The sequence below is a fragment of the Sorex araneus genome, chromosome X, assembly GCF_027595985.1.
Source record: "Sorex araneus isolate mSorAra2 chromosome X, mSorAra2.pri, whole genome shotgun sequence".
Classification (NCBI taxonomy): domain Eukaryota; kingdom Metazoa; phylum Chordata; class Mammalia; order Eulipotyphla; family Soricidae; genus Sorex; species Sorex araneus.
In genome coordinates, this window is record NC_073313.1 from 266047162 (window position 1) to 266068260 (window position 21099).

General features: G+C 56.3%; 1 protein-coding gene across 1 annotated transcript in view; it reads left to right on the top strand.

Moving 5' to 3' along the window:
• Positions 1-225: 225 nt before the first annotated feature.
• Positions 226-21099, top strand: part of TRPM8 (transient receptor potential cation channel subfamily M member 8) — a 76311-nt gene continuing 55437 nt past the window's right edge. The window contains exons 1-7 of the mRNA XM_004610822.2: positions 226-342; positions 3355-3428; positions 11585-11741; positions 12291-12468; positions 13471-13643; positions 17204-17378; positions 19468-19535. Of these exons, the coding sequence (XP_004610879.1) occupies positions 226-342; positions 3355-3428; positions 11585-11741; positions 12291-12468; positions 13471-13643; positions 17204-17378; positions 19468-19535 (942 nt within the window). The remainder of the gene's footprint in view (positions 343-3354; positions 3429-11584; positions 11742-12290; positions 12469-13470; positions 13644-17203; positions 17379-19467; positions 19536-21099) is intronic.

Here is a 21099-nt window from a genome sequence, read left to right on the forward strand (position 1 = left end):
CTCTCCCATGGAGAGTCATAGAGGTGGGCGCATGAGCCTCAGGGTGGGCTGCACTGAGCTGCTCCCAGAGGGCATCCTGGGGCGGGGGTGGGGAGGACCAAACGCCCCCATTGGGGGTGGGGACAGAGGGGGGACACTGCAGAGGGCTCGAGGACTGGGCAGCTGGGTGCTGGGCTGTGCTCCAGCCACTGACCGCGGCCACCCCCCTCCTCTCCGCAGGACACCATGTCCTTCGACGGCGCCCGGCTGAGCATGCGCAGCCGCCGGAACGGGACCATGGACAGCACCCGCACCCTCTACTCCAGCGCCTCCCGGAGCACCGATGTGTCCTACAGCGAGAGCGTGAGTATCCACTGGCCCGCGGGGACCCTCCACACAGAGCAGCTTCTGGGGAGATCATCTATTTACTTTTATTGTTTTTATTCATTCGCCTCGAGCTGCACTGCTACAAAGCTGGGTTTCGGGGGTACCATCACAGAGCGTTTCCGTTCTGCCCAGGACGGCGAGGACAGCGGGGAGGCTGCTTGTCAACACGCAGAGATGCAGGTTCAATCCCTGGCCCTGCCAGGAGTCATCCCTGAGCACAGGCTCAGGAGTCATCCCTGAGCACAGGCTCAGGAGTCATCCCTGAGCATGGCAGAGTGAGCTCCCCCACCCCCAAACCTGAAAAGGAAGACATGAATATAGAGAAGCAGGTTCATGCCCAGGGGGTCTCGTGTCCTTCTCTCGGGGATGGCATAGCAGCGTGGGCGGGGGCCGGGGGGGTCGAGCGGCTGCGCTGTCTCTCCGTGTGGCAGCTCTGGCTTCCTGTCCTGTCAGCAGTGGTTCCTCTAACATGATTGTATGGAGGCGTGTCGGGTCCTGACATGAATGAGGCAGACTCCATGCAGTCAGCAGGGCAGCGGCCCTATCCTGCCCTCCTTCCTCTGCTGACAAGGACCCCTTGTGCCGCTGGGAACTGCTGCTTTGTCCTCAGCCTAAGCATTATTATTAATAATAATAATAATAATAATAATAATAATGCTCTGTTTGTTTATGCATTTTTTCTTTTTGGGTCACACCCGATGATGCACAGGGGTTACTCCTGGCTCTGCACTCGGGAATTACTCCTGGCAATGCTCAGGGGACCATATGGGATGCTGGGAATCGAACCCGGGTTGGCCATGTGCAAGGCAAACACCCTCCCTGCTGTGCTATTGCTCCAGCCCCCTATGCATATTTTGATCTTCCATGACGAGCTCTCTTCTGTCCTAGAGAATGTTCTGGAGTCTTCGTCCTTTCATTCTGCCTGGTGTCTTCTTGCCAGAGCTTTGGTGCTGGGGCTGGACTGGGGCCTCACCCAGCTGTTCTCAGGGCTGACCCTGGCTCTGTGCTCAGGGACCGCTCTGCTGGGGCTCGGGGGATCCCGAAGGGGTCCTGGGGGTCTAACTTGACTCTGGGGACCCTATGGAGCACCAGAGATGGAACCGGGCCAGTAGTGTCTGAAGCAAGCACCCTCGCCTCTGTCCCGCATCTCCGGCCCAGACTCTCATTTCTTCTGAGCCCCGGGACCAGGCGGGGGTGTTGCAGCCCGCGCAAGGTCTAGGGTGGGCTGGGGGGGGGCGGGGCTGGCCGGGCGCTGCCTTCTGTCACGCTGCAGAAGAAGTTGTGTGCCCACACGGCCTCCGCCGCCTCCTCTGCCCTGCAGGACAGCCCCCGGGGCTGAATGCCACTGCCAGGGGTCAGGGGCCACACCGCCTGCTCCCAGGGCGGTGCTTTGGGGACCGTGGTGCCCAGTCTGCTGTGGCTGTGCCATTTGTCCACCCTGGGCCTCGCCATCATCCACATCTGGTGCCGATGACTTTTCTAAAGAGATTTTTTTTTTTTGCTTTTCGGGTCACACCCAGCCATGCACAGGGCTTACTCTTGGCTCTACACTCAGGAATTACTCCTGGCAGTGCTGGGGGACTATTTGGGATGCTGGGAATCGAACCCGGGTCGGCTGCATGCAAGGCAAATGCCCTCCCCGCTGTGCTATCGCTCCAGCCCCTCAAAAGATATTTTTGATATATTTTTTTGCTTTTTTGTCTTGGGCCACACCCAGCTGTGCTCGGGGCTGACTCCCGCCTCTGTGCTTGGGGGTCCCTCTTGGTGGTGCTCAGGGAACCCCGTGCAGTGCGGCGTTCACCCCCGGGCTCGTTGCACGTAAAGACCAGTGCTCCCCAGCTCTGAGGCTCTCTGGTTCTCCGCTGCCTTTTTCATTTCTGCCTCTGGCGGGTGGGCAGAGGCGCTGGGTGGTCTCACTCCCATTAGCGTCCCTCCTGGTGGCACGGGGCATTTGACCCACACGTTTGCCCGTGACCTCCCTGTTGTTATCCACCCCAGGCCTGCTCATGCCACGTCCCCTTTTCTGCTAGACCGGTCTCAGTCTCTCTGCTTGGCTTCTGGTTTTGTGTTTTGAGATGCTGGGGATCCCAATCAGGGCAAGTGCTCCCTCCCTCCGCCCCATCCCTGGCCGAATCCTTAGGGATTTGTGCCTCTTTATTTTCTCGTTTGGTTTTGGTTTGGGGCGGCCCACACCCAGCAAGGCGCAGGAGTTACTCCAGGTTCTGCACTCAGGGATTACTCCTGGTGGTGCTTGGGGGCTGGATCCCCAACATCGGGGATGCTGAACCAGAGTGACCCCCAGCAAGGCACACGCCCTACCTGCCGTCTATGGCTCTCACCCGGATCAGCAGCTTCTTCACAGACTCTGTTTATCAGTCCTGTGATGAATCATGGGTCTTGCAAAACTCTTCTCCCACTTGGAGGAGTCTAGGTATTTTCAAAGTGTTTTTCAGCTATTGAAAAGTGGTTTGCTCCTGCCAACTTAAAGGGAAGCTTTTGGCTTATAAAGGCTTGTGGCTGCCTGTCAGAATTAGGTTCCAGATATGCCTTACCACATTGCCCTTGGGAGGATTGATACTGCCCTGGGGGGAGCCTTTGGAATATATCTCCTTTCGAAAGGCAGAGGCAGGAGCAATGAGAGTCTGCACGAATACATTATTGATGCTGAGCTACTGACAAATGCTCCCATCCTCCTGGAGCCTTCGAGAGAGAACATGATTTATATGTGCGTGATGACATTTATTACAAGAGAACTCCAAGTCACTTTTAGAACATGGTTGCATCTAGTTTCAGAACTCGAAATGGAAAACTCTTTAAAATAACAAAAGGGCATGTGTCTTGAACACACCGAGGATGTGGGGCGCTACGAGAACGGGGTCCAGTCTCAGGCCCTTCGCCACAGATTGGCCCTATTTAATCCTCACCAACAGCAGCGGGGGTGGAGGATGAATCCAAAAGCTGTTGTTTTTTGATGCTCTTTCTCCCAAGGACTTGGTGAACTTCATTCAAGCGAACTTTAAGAAACGGGAATGTGTCTTCTTCACCAAAGACTCCAAGGCCACGTGAGTGACTTTCCTGCTTCTCCCCTTTCACGGTTCCCTGTTAGAAAATCAGTCTTAACCCAGGGATGACTGGTCCACGAAGGCTCCGAGGGTCCTCACCCGCTCGCTGCTCTCAGGCGTGGTGTGGGAGCAGGAGCAAGTAGCTTGTGGTTACTCCCTAAGGCAGGATAGTCTGATCTTCCTTCTAAGCCGTAGCAACCTATGGTGAAGGCACTGAGACTGTCCCCTGAGCCTGGGCCCACCCCCACGTGTGCACTCCCTCAGCTTCCATTCGGCCCATTCCTGCTCCCCGTGGCGGGGCTCCTACTGCCACTCCACAGCTTCTGTAGGTTGCCCAGGGTCGCACGGCCGGGGGAGGTAGAGGCCGGCAGCTGGGCGCTCTGAGTTCTGGGTTCCTCCCCTCCCCCGCTCCCCGCCTTTCTCAGAACACCCCCGTCCTGGGCAGCCGGTGCAGGCTGCATCCCCTGGGCTCTAGTGGAAGGGGGTGAAATCGGGCTTCGGGCCGAGGCGCCGGGTCCCCAAGCCCTACCTCCTCCCCCCACCGTCACTCCCACAATCCCCGGGGGCAGTGTCTCCAGGAGTGGCGGCCAAACAGCACCCAAGTGTGGGCTGGCACGATGCCCCCTGCCCAGTGCAAAGGTCTGGTCTGCTCCCTGCAGTTCTGTGCCGAGTCCCCGCCCCCTGCCAGCGGGGGCCATGTGCGGCTGTGGAGAGCCAACCCCGGGCTCCGGGGATGGGTGGGGATGGCCTCGGGGACACAGCTCCGGGTTGTGGCCACCCAATGGTGGTGAAAGACAGGATCCCTTCCAGGGGACAGAAGCAGGTGCCAGGCGGCGCCCGCAGCTGCCCCCTGTGATCAGTGTGTGCTTGCCCTGGAACCTGGCGCTGACCGAAGCAGGGGAGCGGTCACTTCCCCCCCACCCGGTGCCCCCCACAGCACGGGGTAAAGATCAGAACAACTCCCCCCCCCCCGCTTCTCTCCCCAGCTCAGAAGGGACCCGGGTCCTGGAGCAGCGTGCAGACCCTGTCATACAAGCCACCCTGAAGTGGCCAGTACTGTGGCTACCCCTGCCTGGCCGTGCTCCCCCGGGTGGCCTCTCGGGCAGCCTGTCTCTCTGCTCTCTCCCCTCGCAGGCGTCTCTTCCTGGTGGGGGGGGGGTCTCTGACCCTTGCTGTCGGCTCGCTGACACTCACCCGCCCCCAGGGACTGCCCCTCGCTCCTGGCTCTGTGCCCTGGGTGGGCTTGTGCCCTGCAGCTCTCCCTGCCTCTGCCTCCGCGTCCTGAGGAGGAAGCAGGGGACGGAGACTCGAGTGACAGCAGCTCCACGCGAAGGAACGCTCTGCTGGCCTGTCTGCGAGGGCAGCCCCAGCCCCGCACGGCCCTGTGGCATCTGAAACCCAGGCTAACATGACCAGGGAGTTATTATGAAATTTGAACGTTATCAGACATAACGTCTCCATTGTGAGACTTCTGACTGGTTTTGGCATATCCAACACGCCACGGGGAGCTTGCTAGGCTCTGCCATGCGGGTGAGATACTCTGGGTAGCTTGCCGGGATCTCCAAGAGGGAAGGAGGAATCAAACTCGGGTCAGCTGCATGCAAGGCAAACGCCCTACCCGCTGTGCTATCACCCCAGTCCTATGGAGACGTTACTGGTACCCGCTCGAGCAAATTGATGAACAACAGGACGACAGTGTTAACAGTGCTATTAAACATAAATCTCCCTTCCTCCCCCCTGGCCAATGGCTACCATACTGGCAGTGTAGCTCAGGGATCACCCTTCTCTGGGAAAGAACCCGTAGCCTTCAAGCTCCCCTGCCCCCTTGGTCTCTCCTCCGGTCACTCCTTCCCTCCCTGGGCGCCTCCACCCCTGACTATGTATCTGGGCATCGTCCTGGCCTCCTCTCACCATTTGGAAACCAACCGGGGCTTTGGGGCAAAGAGCATCAAGGTGGTGTGTGGTTGTTGGTTGGTCAAGGCTCATGAGGTGTGTGTGTGTGTGTGAGAGAGAGAGAGAGAAAGAGGGAGAGAGAGAGAAAGGGAGAGAGAAAGAGGAGAGAGGGAAGAGAGAGAGAGGTAGAGAGAGAGGGAGAGAGAGGGAGAAAGAGGGAGAAAGAGGGAAGGAGAGAAGAGAGGAAGAGAGAGAGAAAGAGGGAGAGAGAGAAAGAGGAGAGAGGGAAGAGAGAGAGACAGAGCGGTAGAGAGAGAGGGAGAGAGAGAGGGAGAAAGAGGGAGGGAGAGAAGAGAGGAAGAGCGAGAAGAGGGAGAGAGAGAGGGAGAGGGAGGGAGAGAGAAGGAGAAAGAGAGGGAGAGGGGGAGAGGGAGGGAGAGAAGAGGGAGAGGAAGGGAGAGAGGGAGAGAGAAGAGAAGAAGAGAGAGAAGAGAGGGAGAGAGAAGAGAGAGAAACGGAGAGAGGGAGAAAGAGGGAGAGAGAGGGAGAGGGAGGGAGAGAGAAGGAGAAAGAGAGGGAGAGGGGGAGAGGGAGGGAGAGAAGGAGAGAGAGGAAGGGAGAGAGGGAGAGAGAAGAGAAGAAGAGAGAGAAGAGAGGGAGAGAGAAGAAAGAGAAATGGAGAGAGGGAGTCAGAGGGAGAGGGAGAGAAGAGGGAGAGGGAGAGAAGAGGGAGTGAGAACAGAGGGAGAGAGAGAATAAGAGAGGGGGAGAAAGGGGGGAGAGAGGGGGGGAGAGAGTTGGTTTTCTGTTAGAGGGAGGCTGGGGTCCAGGCACTTCTCTCCAGTCCCCCCTGAGCTGGTGACTCGCAGACTCCATGGCTAGTGGGATGGGGACAGTCGAGGGACAAGAGAGTCCTGATGGCATCTGGCCCCAGGAGCGCCCCAGCTCAGAGGGGTCCGTCCCTGGGGGAGGGAAAGGGCCACAGACATGGTACTCAGTTCTCATGTTTTCTCCCCCCCGCCCCCCCGCCCCGCCAAACCGAGTGATAGCCAAGGAGTCGTTCCCAGACGAGGCGTGATGCTTGCATCCAGCTCTACTGACATTTTGTCGCTCTAGAAAACACCAAATGTTTTGAAATATATTTTGACTAGGCTCGTTTCCAGGCTCTCTGTTACAAGGCACCCCAGCTCGCTCGGCCTCCAGAGGGCTGGGAGGCTCTGTCAGGAAACAGGGGTGCCGCCCGGGCCCCACAGAGCCCTCGAACGGTGAGGACGCAGCCGGGACACAGGACTGAGCACTCTCGTGCTCGGTTACGGGCTCCTCTCCCTCCGGCAGATAAGTCACGTCCTGTTGCTTGTCTCCACGTGCTGAGGAACCCCCGGCAGGGCGTGGGGACATTTTTGTTCCTGAATGTCCCTGGAAGGAATTTTGCTGTCCATCCCGGGTTCCCTTCTGCCTCTGGTTCCTGTGGACAGGCCACAGGACTCTGTGCTGTGACCGGGCTCCCGCGAGTCGTGAGGTGGCTGGGGCGTGCTGGGGTGTCTCTCGCTGACGCTCTGACAGAGGCATCACCCCAGGAGAGCCGGTGGCCGGCAGGTTCCTCCTGGGCCACCCTTGCTCCTCCTTAGAAGGTGTTGTGCAGCGGGTTTCGTCACCTGGGCTTCCCATTCCAGGTCCTTGCCACGGGCAGAGCCTGGCACTGCCAGGGAGCTTTCTTTGTCCGTGTTGGAATTGCATTCTGGCTCTGGAGAGGGCTGGAACGTTCCAGAAAGCAGCCAGTTTCTGCCCCTGGGGTATTTTTAAGCAGCCCCAGACGTGCAGAGCGTTGTCATCTTCCCGGGAAATGAACAGGATGTGCCAGCCACTGGGTTTGGGATCCATCTGACATCGGGCACCTGTCAGAGAAGTTACTGCAGGGAAGGGCGAGAGGCGGCCTCGTGTCTCTGGGATCCCCCAGGGTCGGGGGATACAAGGTCAGCCCAGGGACTCACGAGCACCCTGATATGTGCAGAAGCCAGAACTTAGGACGGAGCTCACCTGTGAACAAACGCTGCCAGAACACCTCAGTTTCCACCTTATTTGGTCTGGCCTGTTCACTTGTCACTTGTCATCCTGTTGATCTTTGATTTGCTCGAGCGGGTGCCAGTAACATCTCCATTCATCCTTGTCGCATGCTAGTGTAGCCCAACGGCATCTGCTCGCTTCAGGAACAGGAAGGCCTGAAACCATTCGTTCAGGGTCTTGACGAAGAAGTCTGACCATCTCGTAGGTGGGCGGCTACGTGGTCTTTTGACGTCTTGTGGAATCCAGTTGGTCACAACTCTAGTCCGGCAGTTGTCTCTGAATCGCATTACGTGTCCAGCCCATCTGATTTTTGACGCGTTGGCAAACGAGACAGCGTCCCTGATTCTTGATTGTCCACAGAGGTTGGAACTCCGGATTCCTTCTCTCAGTTGAGTGAGATGTGATACTCCAAGCATAGCTCTTCCAATTCCTCTTTGGGATACCCTAATAGCATTCTCATCCTGTTTGCGTAGGGCCCAGGTCTCTGAGGCATATGTTAGTGTAGGAAGAACGGTGGAATTGTAAAGATGTGCCTGGAGCTGGAGGTTCTTCATCCTCTTAACCACTTCTTTTATGCTCTTGAAGGCGTTCCATGCTGCTCTCTTTCTTCTGTTCTGAATGCTGCTGCATTCAGAGATGTTCCTTCCACTGAGAGCAAATGGAGCATCAGGGACTAGTTCATTTTTCATGAACATTGTCTTGGTGAGATTCAGCTGCAGTCCGACCTTTCCACACTCGAGGTCGAAGTTGGCCAGCATTTGTGCCGCTTGGCTAATGTTTGGTGTTATGAGAACGATGTCATCAGCGAAGCGGAGGTGGTGTAGTTGCCGACTGTCTATCTTCACTCCCATTCCTTCCCATTCCAGTTGTTGCATGACGTTCTCGAGGGTGGCACTGAAGAGTTTCGGTGAAATGGTATCACCCCTCTCTTTACATCAATGATCACTTCCTTGTAGAATGGTGAGATCCTGGTGCTGAATCTGTAATACAGCCCTCGGAGGATCCTGATGTACTGGGTTTGAACGCCCTGTTTGGCCAGGGCTTCGATGACCGCTTCAGTCTCAATCTTCAGTCTTCAGAATCGAAGGCCTTCTTTAAATCAATGAACGTTAGACAGAGCGGCATCTTGAACTCTCGAGAAACTTCATTTGGTCCGGCCTATTCAGGAGACTTTTCTCTGGGGTCACCACGCACGGCTGGCCAGGCTGTGGACAGCACGCCTTGCTCAGGGGTCAGCGGGATGAAAGTTCCATGCCTGACACCGTCCTAGATTCACCCCGGGGGCACCTTTGCGAGTAGGCTGGTGACCAGCATTGTGGGGCCCGGGTTGCTGAGGTGACTCTGATCCCTCGTGGGCAGCAGGGCTACACTGGGCTGTCCTGGGACATGAGGGCATGTGGCTGCTGTGGTGACTCGTCCCATTGTCCCCTGAGTGCTCCGCTCTCGGCCCGACTCCTCCAGCTGTCCAGTGCCCGAGACATGTTTCCCGCTGCCCCTGTGGCTTCCGGGCCCCGATCAGCCACTCTCTGCCCCCCGTGCACGCGGCCCGGCTTGGGGCTCCCTTCTGCTTCTTGGCCATGGGCTGAGGGAGCCAAGTGATGGGGGGCAGCCCCCGGGGAGGGATGGGCAGGGTGCCCAGCCGTGGGGGCGCAAGGCTGGCTGCAGGGCACCTGGTCACGCCTGGCTCCTGACTGGGGGCGTCTCTGCCAGCTCTTGACTGAAGCGGTCTCTGCTGGCTCCTGGCTGGGGTGGTCTCACCTAGCTCTTAGCTGGGGTGGTCTCTCCTGGCTCCTGATTGGGGAGGGTCTCTGCCAGCTCCTGGCTGGGGGGGGTCTCTTCTGGCTCCTGGCTGGGGGGTCTTGCCTGGCTCCTGACTGGGGGGGTCTCTCCTGGATCCTGGCTGGGGGGGTCTCTCCTGGCTCTTGGCTGGGGGGTCTCTCCTGGCTCCTGGCTGGGGGGTCTCTGCCGGCTCCTGGCTGGGGTGGTCTCACCTAGCTCTTAGCTGGGGTGGTCTCTCTTGGCTCCTGGCTGGGGTGGTCTCTCCTGGCTCCTGACTGGGGGGTCTCTCCTGGCTCCTGGCTGGGGGGTCTCTCCTGGATCCTAACTGGGGGGGTCTCGCCTGGCTCCAGGCTGGGGGGTCTCTGATGGTTCCTGGCTGGGGAGTCTCTCCTGGCTCCTGGCTGGGGGGGTCTCTGATGGTTCCTGGCTGGGGGGTCTCTCCTGGCTCCTGCCTGGGGCCTTGGTCCCCTCTGTGGGGTGCAGCCGAGCCCCGGGTGCACCCTTGCCCTGGGCACTGATCTGGGACTCACTCGTCTGCTTCTCTGCTGTGGCCACAGCCCTGCTGCCCCCTGACGCGCCTGCCTGGCACCGCCGTGGTCCCCGGCGAGCCCCGTGGGGCCTGGGGGACTGTGACTGCCAGGGAGCCGGGGGACAGTGCGGGATACGGGGAGCACTCTGCCAGGTCCTCAGTGACTGCAGGATCAGGAGCCCTGTGGCGGGAGGCGGGAGGGGCCGGCTCTGTGCTGGCTGCCAGGAACCTCCATCGGGGTCTCTGGGCGTCTCTCCCACGCGCGGGCTGGCGCTGGACAGAGGCGGCGGGAGGGGGCTCCCGCGTGGTGGCCGTTCTCTGCACACTCGGCTCAGCGAGGCTCTGTCACACCCTCCTTTCATCTGGGCATGGGCTGGGGACTCCTGAGCAGTGCTCAGGGGCCCTCGGGGGCCTCCCCGGCAGTGTTTAGCCAAGGGGGCCGGCGGTTCAGTGCCAAGGCCTGAGAATGAGGTGCTGCTGGGGCACGGCAGTGCCGGGGCCACCCCAGGGTGCTCTGGCCCTCCGGGGCTGCTCGGGGGACCATGTGGTGTCAGGGATCAAACCGGAGCCTGTGCCCTGAGCCCTGTCCCCTCCCCCTGGTTCTCCCGCCATGCTTTGAGGATGGTGTGGGGATGCCCAGAATTGAACCCAGGCCTGCTGACCCTGAGGCCGTCACATGCTGTCCCCGGGTTCTCCCCAGGACACTTCCGGTGGGACAGAGCCAGTCGTTTATTGCACGGCGTGTCCTGCTAAGGAGCTTGTTCCAGATCCGCCCCCCCCCCCCAATGCAGCACAGCCAGGCCAGTGCCCTGATGCCCCAAACGCGCTGGGCCCTGCCCAGAGAGCCCCTCTCTCCAGCCAGGGGCCCCCGGGAGGACACTCGGCCCCTGCCAGGGCAGCTGTGGGCCAGGCCAGTTGGCAACAAGGTCTGCCCTGCAGTCCTGTGGTCAGGCTCCCTGCAGGAAGCTGCGAACTCACCTCCAGATGCCCAGGGCTCAGCCCCACGAGAGAGACTCCCCCGGGCAGGGCCTCCGGCCTTCCACACTGGGCCATTTTGTTGGTGGTGGGGAGAAGGCATAGGCGGAAATGCCAAGAAGGCTTTTATTTATTTGTTTTTAATTTAAATTTATTTAGTGTTTCATGAATCACCAGGAGATACAGTTACAGACTTACAAACTTTTGTGATTACGTTTTAGTCATATAGTGATTGAGCACCCATCCCTCCACCAGTGCCGATTCTCCACCCCCAATGTTCCCAGTATCCCTCCCCTCCCCACCCCCCACCCCCCGTGACAGGCACATTCCTTTTTACTCTCTCTCCCCTTTGGGTGTTACGGTTTCCAATACAGGTAGTCAGTGGCCATCATGTTTGGTCCATAGTCTACTTTCAGCCCGCATCTCCCATCCCGAGTGAGCCCTCCAAGCATCATTGACTTGGTGGTCCTTTCTCCAACCCAGCTGCCTTACTTCCCCAGCATGTGAGGCGGCTTCCAGGCTGTGGAGTGATCCTCCTGGCCCTTATCTCTTTTATCCTTGGGTGTTAGTCTCCCATTATGCTACTTTATCTTCCACAAATGAGTGCAGTCATCCTATGTTGATCCCTCTCTCTCTGACTCATCTCACTCAGCATGATACACTCCATGTTGATCCACCCATATGCAAATTTCATGACTTCATCTTTTTAACAGATGCATAGTATTCCATTGTGTAGATGTACCAGAGTTGCCAAGAGGTTTTTAAACCAGCAATCAAGATGCTGCACGTAGTTTCCGAGTTAGACTCACTGGAGAACTCACCCCCTCTGCTTCTTTCACCAGAACATGTGGTTTGTTCCCCCAGCAAGCGTCAACTCACTTTAACAAACTCTCTTTCTTTCCCACCCCATGCTCAGGGAAAATGTGTGCAAATGTGGCTACATGCAGAGCCAGCACATCGAGGGCACCCAGGTCAACCTCAGCGAGAAGTGGAACTACAAGAAGCACACCAAGGAGTTCCCCACCGACGCCTTTGGGGACATCCAGTTTGAGAGCCTGGGAAAGAAAGGGAAGGTGGGTGCTGGGCTCGGTCTTCCTGGGGCGTCCACATGCCAGGCTGGTCCGGAGCCCTGGGGAAGGTCCTTGGAGAGGGGCAGCTGAGTGGGGTGCGGCCCGCCCAAATAGGGTGCCAAGAAAGAGACACCTTGTCATAGGCATGGCGTGGCTGCCGGTGGCTCCTGTCACCCGGAGACTTTCTGTGCCTTCCGCAGGTGTGGACACAGGACTACTAGGGCCCCCCAAGCCCACCACTGCCCTGTGATGGTTGGGCATAGTCTGAAGGGGGCCCTGAGGATACAGAGCCCCCAATCAGGTGACCTTGCCCCGTGGTCCTCACGCCCCTCCTGTCTCCTGCGTCCTGCGCCTCTGAGGCTGGACCCCCCCCAGGCTGGCTGAGCTGGCCCCGGCCCCCTTGCCCTGACCCCAGCTCCAGCCTCTCCATCCTGAGGGTCCCTGGCCTGTGCCGGGGGACTCCCTCTCCTTGTCCGTGGGCACAGCTGCAGCAGGGGTCACGGCCCAGGGCACCTGCGGCCCAGCCGGTCTGACTCGGCGCCTTGCCCGCAGTACCTCCGCCTGTCCTGCGACACGGACGCAGAGACGCTGTACGAGCTGCTGACCCAGCACTGGCACCTGAAGACACCCAACCTGGTCATCTCCGTGACGGGCGGCGCCAAGAACTTCTCGCTGAAGCCTCGGATGCGCAAGATCTTCAGCCGCCTCATCTACATCGCTCAGTCCAAGGGTGCGGGGCTGGGGGGGGGCGCCGGGACGGAGAGGGGCGGGGAAGCGGCCCCTGAGACACCCTGCGCCGGGGAAGGGCAGGGCCAAAGCACTGCAGAGTGTGACACAGAGACCCCACAGAGGTGACACAGAGACCTCACAGAGTGTGACACAGAGACCCCACAGAGGTGACACAGAGACCCCACAGAGGTGACACAGAGACCCCACAGAGGTGACACAGAGACCTCACAGAAGTGACACAGAGACCTCACAGAGTGTGACACAGAGACCCCACAGAGGTGACACAGAGACCTCACAGAGTGTGACACAGAGACCCCACAGAGTGTCACCACAGAGACCCCACAGAGTGTGACACAGAGACCCCACAGAGTGTCACCACAGAGACCCCACAGAGTGTGACACAGAGACCCCACAGAGTGTGACACAGAGACCCCACAGAGTGTCACCACAGAGACCCCACAGAGTGTGACACAGAGACCCCACAGAGTGTTACCACAGAGACCCCCACAGAGTGTGACACAGAGACCCCACAGTGTGACACAGAGACCCCACAGAGTGTCACCACAGAGACCCCCACGTTGAGTGACCACAGAGACCCCACACTGTGTGACCACAGAGAATCCCACACTGAGTGACCACAGAGAACCCCACGTTGAGTGACCACAGAGACCCCACACTGTGTGACCACAGACACCCCCACACTGCAGGCTTGGGTCCAGCCCGGAAGGTCACTGCCATCCACAGAGCAGAGTCCAGGGCGGGTCCTGTGACCCGCGCGGCCCTGCCTGGCTTCCTTGAAGGCCAGACCAGTGTTTGCTACATCCCACCCCCACCGGCCCCTGAGGCTGCTTGAAGAAGCAGCTCCCAAGCCCCGGCTGCGACCCTGAGGGGGGCCGTCTGGGTCCCTCCCTTCTGTCCTTCCCCTAGTGCCGGCCGTGCTGAGGCTCAGGGGGCTCCTTTGGGGTCCGTCACAGCCTCACGCCTGCTCTTCTCCCGGCCCCAGGCGCGTGGATCCTCACGGGCGGGACCCACTACGGCCTGATGAAGAACATTGGGGAGGTGGTGCGGGACAACACCATCAGCCGGAGCTCCGAGGAGAACATCGTGGCCATCGGCATCGCGGCCTGGGGCATGGTCTCCAACAGGGAGAGCCTCATCCGGAGCTCTGACGACCAGGTACCGCCGGGCCTCGTGGGTGCTCGAGCGCAGGGCTCTGGGAGGCTGCCGCCCGGCCAGGAACACCCCCAGGACCCCAGGGATTAAACCCCAAGGACCCCGGGAGGAGTTTCCGGATGGAGGTGTTTGGGTATCCGCGTGGAACGGTCTCTCTTCTGTGTGGGCTGAAAAGAAGCACAGGAGGGAACAACTGGGGCAGTCGAACCTGAGGACGCTGTGCGGAGCTGGGCTCACCGTGTGGGCTGGAGGCGGTGGGCTGAGGGACGGGGCGCTCCGGTGGGGGGGTGTGGTGTTGGGACCTCGTCTTCATGAAACCCATTGTTGAGAGTATTGTAAATAATAATGCCCCAAACAGAAATGAAACAAAATATCAAAATACAATATCACACAAAACATCACACAAAATTAAAATGCACACACACACACATACACACACACACACACACACTATTGTTCCCGGCAATGCTGTGTTAGAGCCGGGTTTTATATCCTATGTTGTCTATAATGGGCTGAAGCGATAGTGCCGCAGGTCGGGTGTTCGCCTTGCATGCAGCCGACCTGGGTTCGACTCCTCCACCCCTCTCAGAGAGCCCGGCAAGCTACCCATGGTATATTTGGTATGCCAAAAACAGTAACAACAAGTCTCACAACGGAGATGTTACTGGTGTCCATTTGAGCAAATCTATGAGCAACAGGAAGACAGTGACAGTGACAGTTATCTATGATGGTTTCTGTGAAGGCCGAGGCCCCAGGCCCTGACAACTGGACAAGCTTGAGTCATGGAAACCAATGTTTCGTCCTCGGTCACTTCACGTGGTGTGTGAGCACAGGGAGGCAATGGCAGAGTTAGTACTGGGGGTAAGGCACTTCCTAGGCATGTGGGTTCCCCAGCTGCATCTGCTCCGCTGAGCACCAGCAGAAGTGACCCCTGAGCAGAGGGCCAGGAGTGAGTTCTGAGCATAGTGTGGTGTGGCTAGAACAGAACACAAAAGGGCTGTGAGAACATCCCCCTCCCCCAATTCCCTGTAAGCACATTTATTTATTTAATATATTTTATATGTTATATTTAATATATTATATATTATTGCTTGGATCAGGACTGGGCCTCCTCCACCCAGATCCCCCATTTTCCAGTAGCTTGGCAGCCACACCCACAAACTGTCCCCAGCACTGTGTAATTCCCATAAATGGCCAAAATCCAGAGACTATAAAACAAAGCTCCCAGAAGTGACCTCTAATATCCTAGTTCTCCCTTTCAGAGAACCTGGCAAGATACCGAGAGCATCCTGCTGCATGGCAGAGCCTGGCAAACTCTCCATGGCGTATTTGATATGCCAAATACATTAACATGATGGATCTCATTTTCCTTACCCTCAAAGAGTCTCCAATGTGGAACTGCTGGGAAGAACGAGTAAAGAGAGGCTGCTAAAACCTCAGGGCTAGGACGAATGGAGACATTACTGGTGCTCGCTTGAGCAAATTGATGATAAACGGGATGATAGTGATACAGTGATTTAATATATTTTATTTTTATAAAAGTAGTTCACAATAGTTCACTGCAGATAATAGTCAGACACCAATCCCACCACCGAGCACCTTCCCACCACAGTAAGAGGGAAGTGTGTGAAGATTGTTGTATTTCATTCTGGAGCCATTTAAGCCTGTAGATAAGAGAATACAAGCAAGTATGTTAAAATCAAACAAATGTGTGCTACTTTTGGTATGTAAGTGGACTAGAGTGTAAGAGGATGCACGGCTGCAAGGAAGTTCTGTGTCGCTCTCTTCCGGGAGCTTTAGTTTATAGTCTCTGGATCTTGGCCATTGATGAGATTACATGGTGCCGGGGGCAGTTTGTGGGTGTAGACTGCCAAGCTACTGGAAAACTGGGGAACTGGGGGGAGGAGACCAAGTCCTGATCCAAGTGGGCTTAGAGATCTCAGTCACGGGTCCCACATATCTGGGTTTTTCTGCCGGTTCAGGTTAAGAGAGTAATCCACACATACCTGATGGCTGCATGTAAGGCTGTCACAGGATTCCGTGTCGGGTCAGGCAGGATTGCTCTAACTAGCTTTTTGGGTGAATCCTGAGCTCCTTGAAAACGAGGTGTTCTCCACCCTGAAACTCTGGCCCAGATGCTCAGACCCCCAGTTTAATCTACCCCTTCCCCAGACACGCTTTGTCTAACTACCCTGGCAGTTAGTCGGCACATGTGAGGGACTGGGAGGATTCTCTCGGTTTATTTCGTCTTGTAAAGATGCTTTTCCTCCTATGCTGTTTACCACTTCTGTTGCTTGTCTAGGGTGGCGTAGCGTGGGGAGAAGTTTCCTGACCCGCCCCAGAGCAGTCGGGGGAGTGAGGGAAGGCGGGCTTTGGGGACAGAGGAGGTCTGTGTGGACAGATCTTCCTAGCTGCAGGACCCAGCTCTGGGTCGTGCTCATGACGTGGTGTCGCCTTGGGCTAGATTAATTGAACCAAGTGAATAGTGGCAGCGTCGTTAGTCCTCGGTGCTCAGGGCTCACGTGAGTCCCCACTTCAGGGGCGGGATTCTGTGTGGGGAAGTGTGCCCTTAGCAGTGTTTGCCTTGGGCACAGGGTCAGCTTAGTGTGGCCCTGGCGTTGCCGTGGGGAGCACAAAATCTGTATTAATTAATCGCACCCCAACAGCCTCGCAAAGTGCAGCATCTCCACCAAATCTACACACAGCGTCCATTCTTCCCTGGCAGTCAATCAGGGGCCCGATCGAGGACAGCGTCTAGAAATGAACGTGAAAACATTCAACAGGAAGTTCCTGTCACTTGGACATTAAGAAACTAATCAATGCCCTTCTTGCTGGATCACTGCTGGGTCAATGAACTTTCAAAAGCACAACTGCCCATGTCTTAGAAAATGATGAAAATGGAAGCACATGAATATTAACACTGTATGGCCAAGGCTTCCCTCAGGGTGAAATGCTGTCATATAAGCTTGATGAGCAAAGAGAACACCCTGCCACGGTCTAATGTGTTAAATATCGTTTACTTAACAGCGTATTCTGTGTATCAGGTTTTACGTAAATTGACTGACTCAATTTTCATTATTGACGTTGTGAGGTGAGCACCATCACCGCCCAGATGTGAAAGCTGAGGTGTAGAGAAAATAGGGGATTTTTCTGGATTCTCACAGAAACAAGTTAGAGGTAGACTCATGGTTCATAGTGTTTTTTTTTTTTTTGCTACAGGAATCATATTCATAGACTTGAAAAATGTCTCCCATGTTTCTGTTAGTAATATTCTCTAATGACCGAGTATTTTTGTTTTGGGGCCACAGAGGGCTGTGCTCAGGGCTTACTCCTGGCTCTGTACTCAGAGATCACTCCTGGAGGGCTCCAGGGACCCTCCCCTGGGCCCCAACCTATAGAACAGTACTCCAGCTCCGAACAGATCCCTGTGACCCTTTGGAACCGAAGACTATTGGCAGAGGCATCAGCCTAGCTGACCCCAAGGGTGTGGTCTTCGCAGGAGCATGTGCAAATGTCCTCACTCCCCTCCGATCAAACCTCACAAAACCTGCTGTCTTTTTCAGGGCTATTTTTCAGCGCAGTACATGATGGACGACTTTAAGCGAGACGCCCTGTACATCCTGGACAACAACCACACCCACCTGCTGCTTGTGGACAACGGCTGCCACGGACACCCCACGGTGGAGGCCAAGCTCCGGAACCAGCTGGAGAAGTACATTTCCGAGCGCACTATCCAAGGCCAGTGTGCAGGGCCGGGGCCCGGGGCATGTGCCAGAGTACTGGGGCCTCTCCTCCACCCAGGGCCATGCCCCACCATGGCGTTAGGTTCTAACGTGGGTCTTAGTCCAAAGAGGGGGGTTCTTCTCTTCTTTTTTCCCCTGTACCTTAAAGGGCTTCTGCCCTGGACCCTGTAATATATTCCCTAGAATGTGCTGGAGAAGTGGAGAGTGTCGCCCTCTGGCCGGTAGAGAGCCAGGGACTGTCAAAGGATGGATAAAGTCACTCTGCAGATGGGCAGAGTTACCCAAGCCATGCCGTGGCTAGGGGAGGAAGTGATGAAAATATCCGCCTCGTCAAACAGGGGAGAGCTTGTGTATGCTAGCACTATAGCACTGTCCCGCTGTTCATCCATTTGCTCGAGCGGGCACCAGTAACGTCTCCACGGTGAGACTTGTTACTGTTTTGGGCATATCAAATATGCCACGGGTAACTTGTGTAGTAGGACCACCTAAAGCAATAGAGTCACCTAAAGTAATAGAATAGAACAGTAATAGAATAATCCTGTATACTAAAACCACTTAAAGTAGCAAAACTACCTAAAGAAATAGAATAGTAATGGAATAATCTTGTGTATAATAGAACCACCTAAAGCCATAGAGCCATATAAATTAATAGAATCACCTAATGTAATAGACCACCTGAAGTAACAGAACCACCTAAAGTAAGAGAATAATAGAGCAGTAATAAAATAATCTGTGTATAGTAGGGGCTGGGGCAATAACACAGCGGTTGGGCGTTCGCCTTTCATGCGGCCGACCCAAATTCGATTCCTCCTCCCCTCTCGGAGAGCCCGGCAAGCTACCGAGAGTATCGAGCCCGTGCAGCAGAGCCTGGCAAACTACCCGTGTGTATTGGATATGCCAAAAACAGTAACAAGTTTCTCAATGAAAGACGTTACTGGTGCCCGCTCGAGCAAATCGATGAGCAACGGGATGACAGCGACAGTGACAGTGTGTATAGTACAGCGCCTAATAGAACCACCTAAAGTAATAGAACCACCTGAAATAATATAATAGAATAAAATACAATAGTCCTGTGTATGGTAGAGCCACCTAAAATACAAGTTTCCAGGGGAGCAGCTTTCTTTGACACGGTAATGGACACAGCTCTTCTCTCTGATTTATTATAATTTTGGGAGGCACACCTGAGAGTGCTCAAGGATTACTCCTAGCTTTGTGCTCAGAGGTCACTCCTGCTTGGGCTCGGGACCATGTGTGGTGCCAGGGATCGACCCCGTGTTGGCCACGGACAAGGCAGCTGCCCACACGCTGTGCCTCCTTGGCCCTGGCACAGCCTCTCCCGGAGGTGCTGAGACGTGTCGGCTGGTAGCACCAGATCCTCTCACGAGGTGGCCCAAGGCTTCAGCGGGGAACTGTCGCGGGTGTGCTCAAGCCCCTCCCTCCAGCGAGACGCACACCAGGAAGGAAGGCATAATCAGCACTGGCCTAGGGACAGCCGGCCCGGGCTCCTGCCAGCCTGTCTAGCCAGGAAGCAAGGGATGGAGTGAAGGAGAGAGGGCACCATTGCCACGAGAGTAAACTTGACTCTGCTCAATAGTTACCAGGGAAGCCAAACCGTCTGTGGACCAGAACATTTTATTTTATTTTTATTATTATTTATTTATTTATTTTTAGAATTTACATCCTTTTTATTTTTTTATTTTTATTTTATTATTATTTTTTTTTGCTTTTTGGGTCACACCCAGTGATGCACAGGGGTCACTCCTGGCTCATGCACTCAGGAATCATCCCTGGTGGTGCTCAGGGGACCATACGGGACGCTGGGATTCAAACCCGGGTCGGCCGTATGCAGGGCAAATGTCCTCCCTGCTATGCTATCACTTCAGCCCCAGACCAGAACATTTTAAAGGCCGACCAAAGACTCTTGTCCTGCCCTTCCGGGTGCCCGGTGAGCAGACGGTCCAGTCTGTGGGGTCCGCAGCCACGGCGTGGCACTGCCCCCTGGGCTTCTGGGGCTGAGGCTCCTGGCCCAGCTCTCCTGGAGGTAGCCGTGTCCCCCAGTGAGTCTGACTCTGTGTGTCTTACAGAATCCAACTACGGAGGCAAGATCCCCATTGTGTGCTTCGCCCAAGGAGGTGGCAAAGAGACCTTGAAAGTGAGTGTTGGTGAGGCTGGAGCAATAGCGCAGTGGGTAGGGCGTTTGCCTTGCACACGGCCGACCCGGGTTCGATCCCCAGCATCCCATAGGGTCCCCTGAGCACTGCCAGGAGTCATTCCTGAGTGCAGAGCCAGGAGGAACCCCTGTGCATCGCCGGGTGTGACCCAAAAGGAAAGTGAGTGTTGGTCTGGCTTTCTAGAAGAGCAGGTAACAAGCCTGCTCCAAGGGCCTGGACCTTCCGAACCTAACCGGGATCCCTCCTTAGTCTTCAGGAGGTAGAGAGCGTTTCCCCGACAGCCCCCTCTCCCCCTAGTGAGCTGAGGCCCTCTCCGTGGACACGATTTAGGAAGAGGATTTGAAGAGACACACACAGCTTCTATGCCTGCTGTTAGGTTTTGGTCTCCCGCCTGCCCACGAGGCGGGTCGTTCTTAACCCAGGAGACTCGAGGATTGTGCCCGTGTGTCTGTTGGAAAGCTGTGGCTGCCCCGCCTGGGGGAACGAGTCATGGCTGCATGCTCCGAGATTGCCACCCCTCAGGGTTCCCCGGCCACCGAATCCCACATGCACGAGGCACTCCAGCCTTGGCGTGAGTCCTAAGTGATTTTGAAACCATGCAGAGTGTCTTGGATTACTCCACACATGCAGTAAGGAACAAAGGAACAAGAATTCTTCCTCCCACCCCATCCCTGCAAATTCATTTGTCTGTCTTACCCACAGCCAGCTTCTATTGGACTTAAAAAAAAAAAACCCTCCATGGAACCCCTTCTTGTTCAGCGTTTTCAAGCATAGCTTCATTGGCAAGGCCTCCTATTCCTGGGAGGAGGACATCACGAGAAGTGATTTTCCGTCCTTCCCTTTAACTTTTGTGTTGATTGGCACTTCCCTTCGCTTTTCTTCCATGGGTTTAGCTCGAAGCCAAGGGCTGAACTACCCATTTTCATTCCCTGTCCTCTGTCCTCTGAATTTTGGCATCCCTGGCAGTGTTCAGGGGCTGTTCCTGGCTCAGTGCCCAGAAGCGACCCCGGGTGGTGCTTGGGGGACCCTCCGCAGTGCCAGGTACTGAGGCCAAGGTGCGCCAAGTGCAAGGCCAGCTCCTTCCTTCCTACACTCCAACTTCTGTCCTCTGCCCTCTCTTGGCTAAGTACCTCTCAGAGTTACAAGCAATTTCCGGCCCGCTTACTTGGTGTCGGCCTCCAGTGCTTGTACGTATTCCTCTTCCGAATGGGGCTCTTTCCAACTTGTCCATTCACCGTCGATCGATTCCTCCATCACTCAGGATCCCATGGATCCATCGACAGTAGTTACCGAGCACCTGCCATGAGGCGATTGGTAAATGAAAGCCCCTCGGGGGGAAACAGGAGACGTTTCTGTCATCTCAGTAAGGGAGTGCAGACATGTTGAAGAGGAACAGAGAGAGCAATCGAGAGGGTCGCCTTTATGTGTCTACTTCCGAGCGTTACGTTTAGGATTAAGGTTTCCAGGGGCCCCACTCCCCATCACAGCCCTTGGGTACCATGTTTCCAGGTGTTTTCTCCAAATGCCTGCCAGGAACGAGGGGGG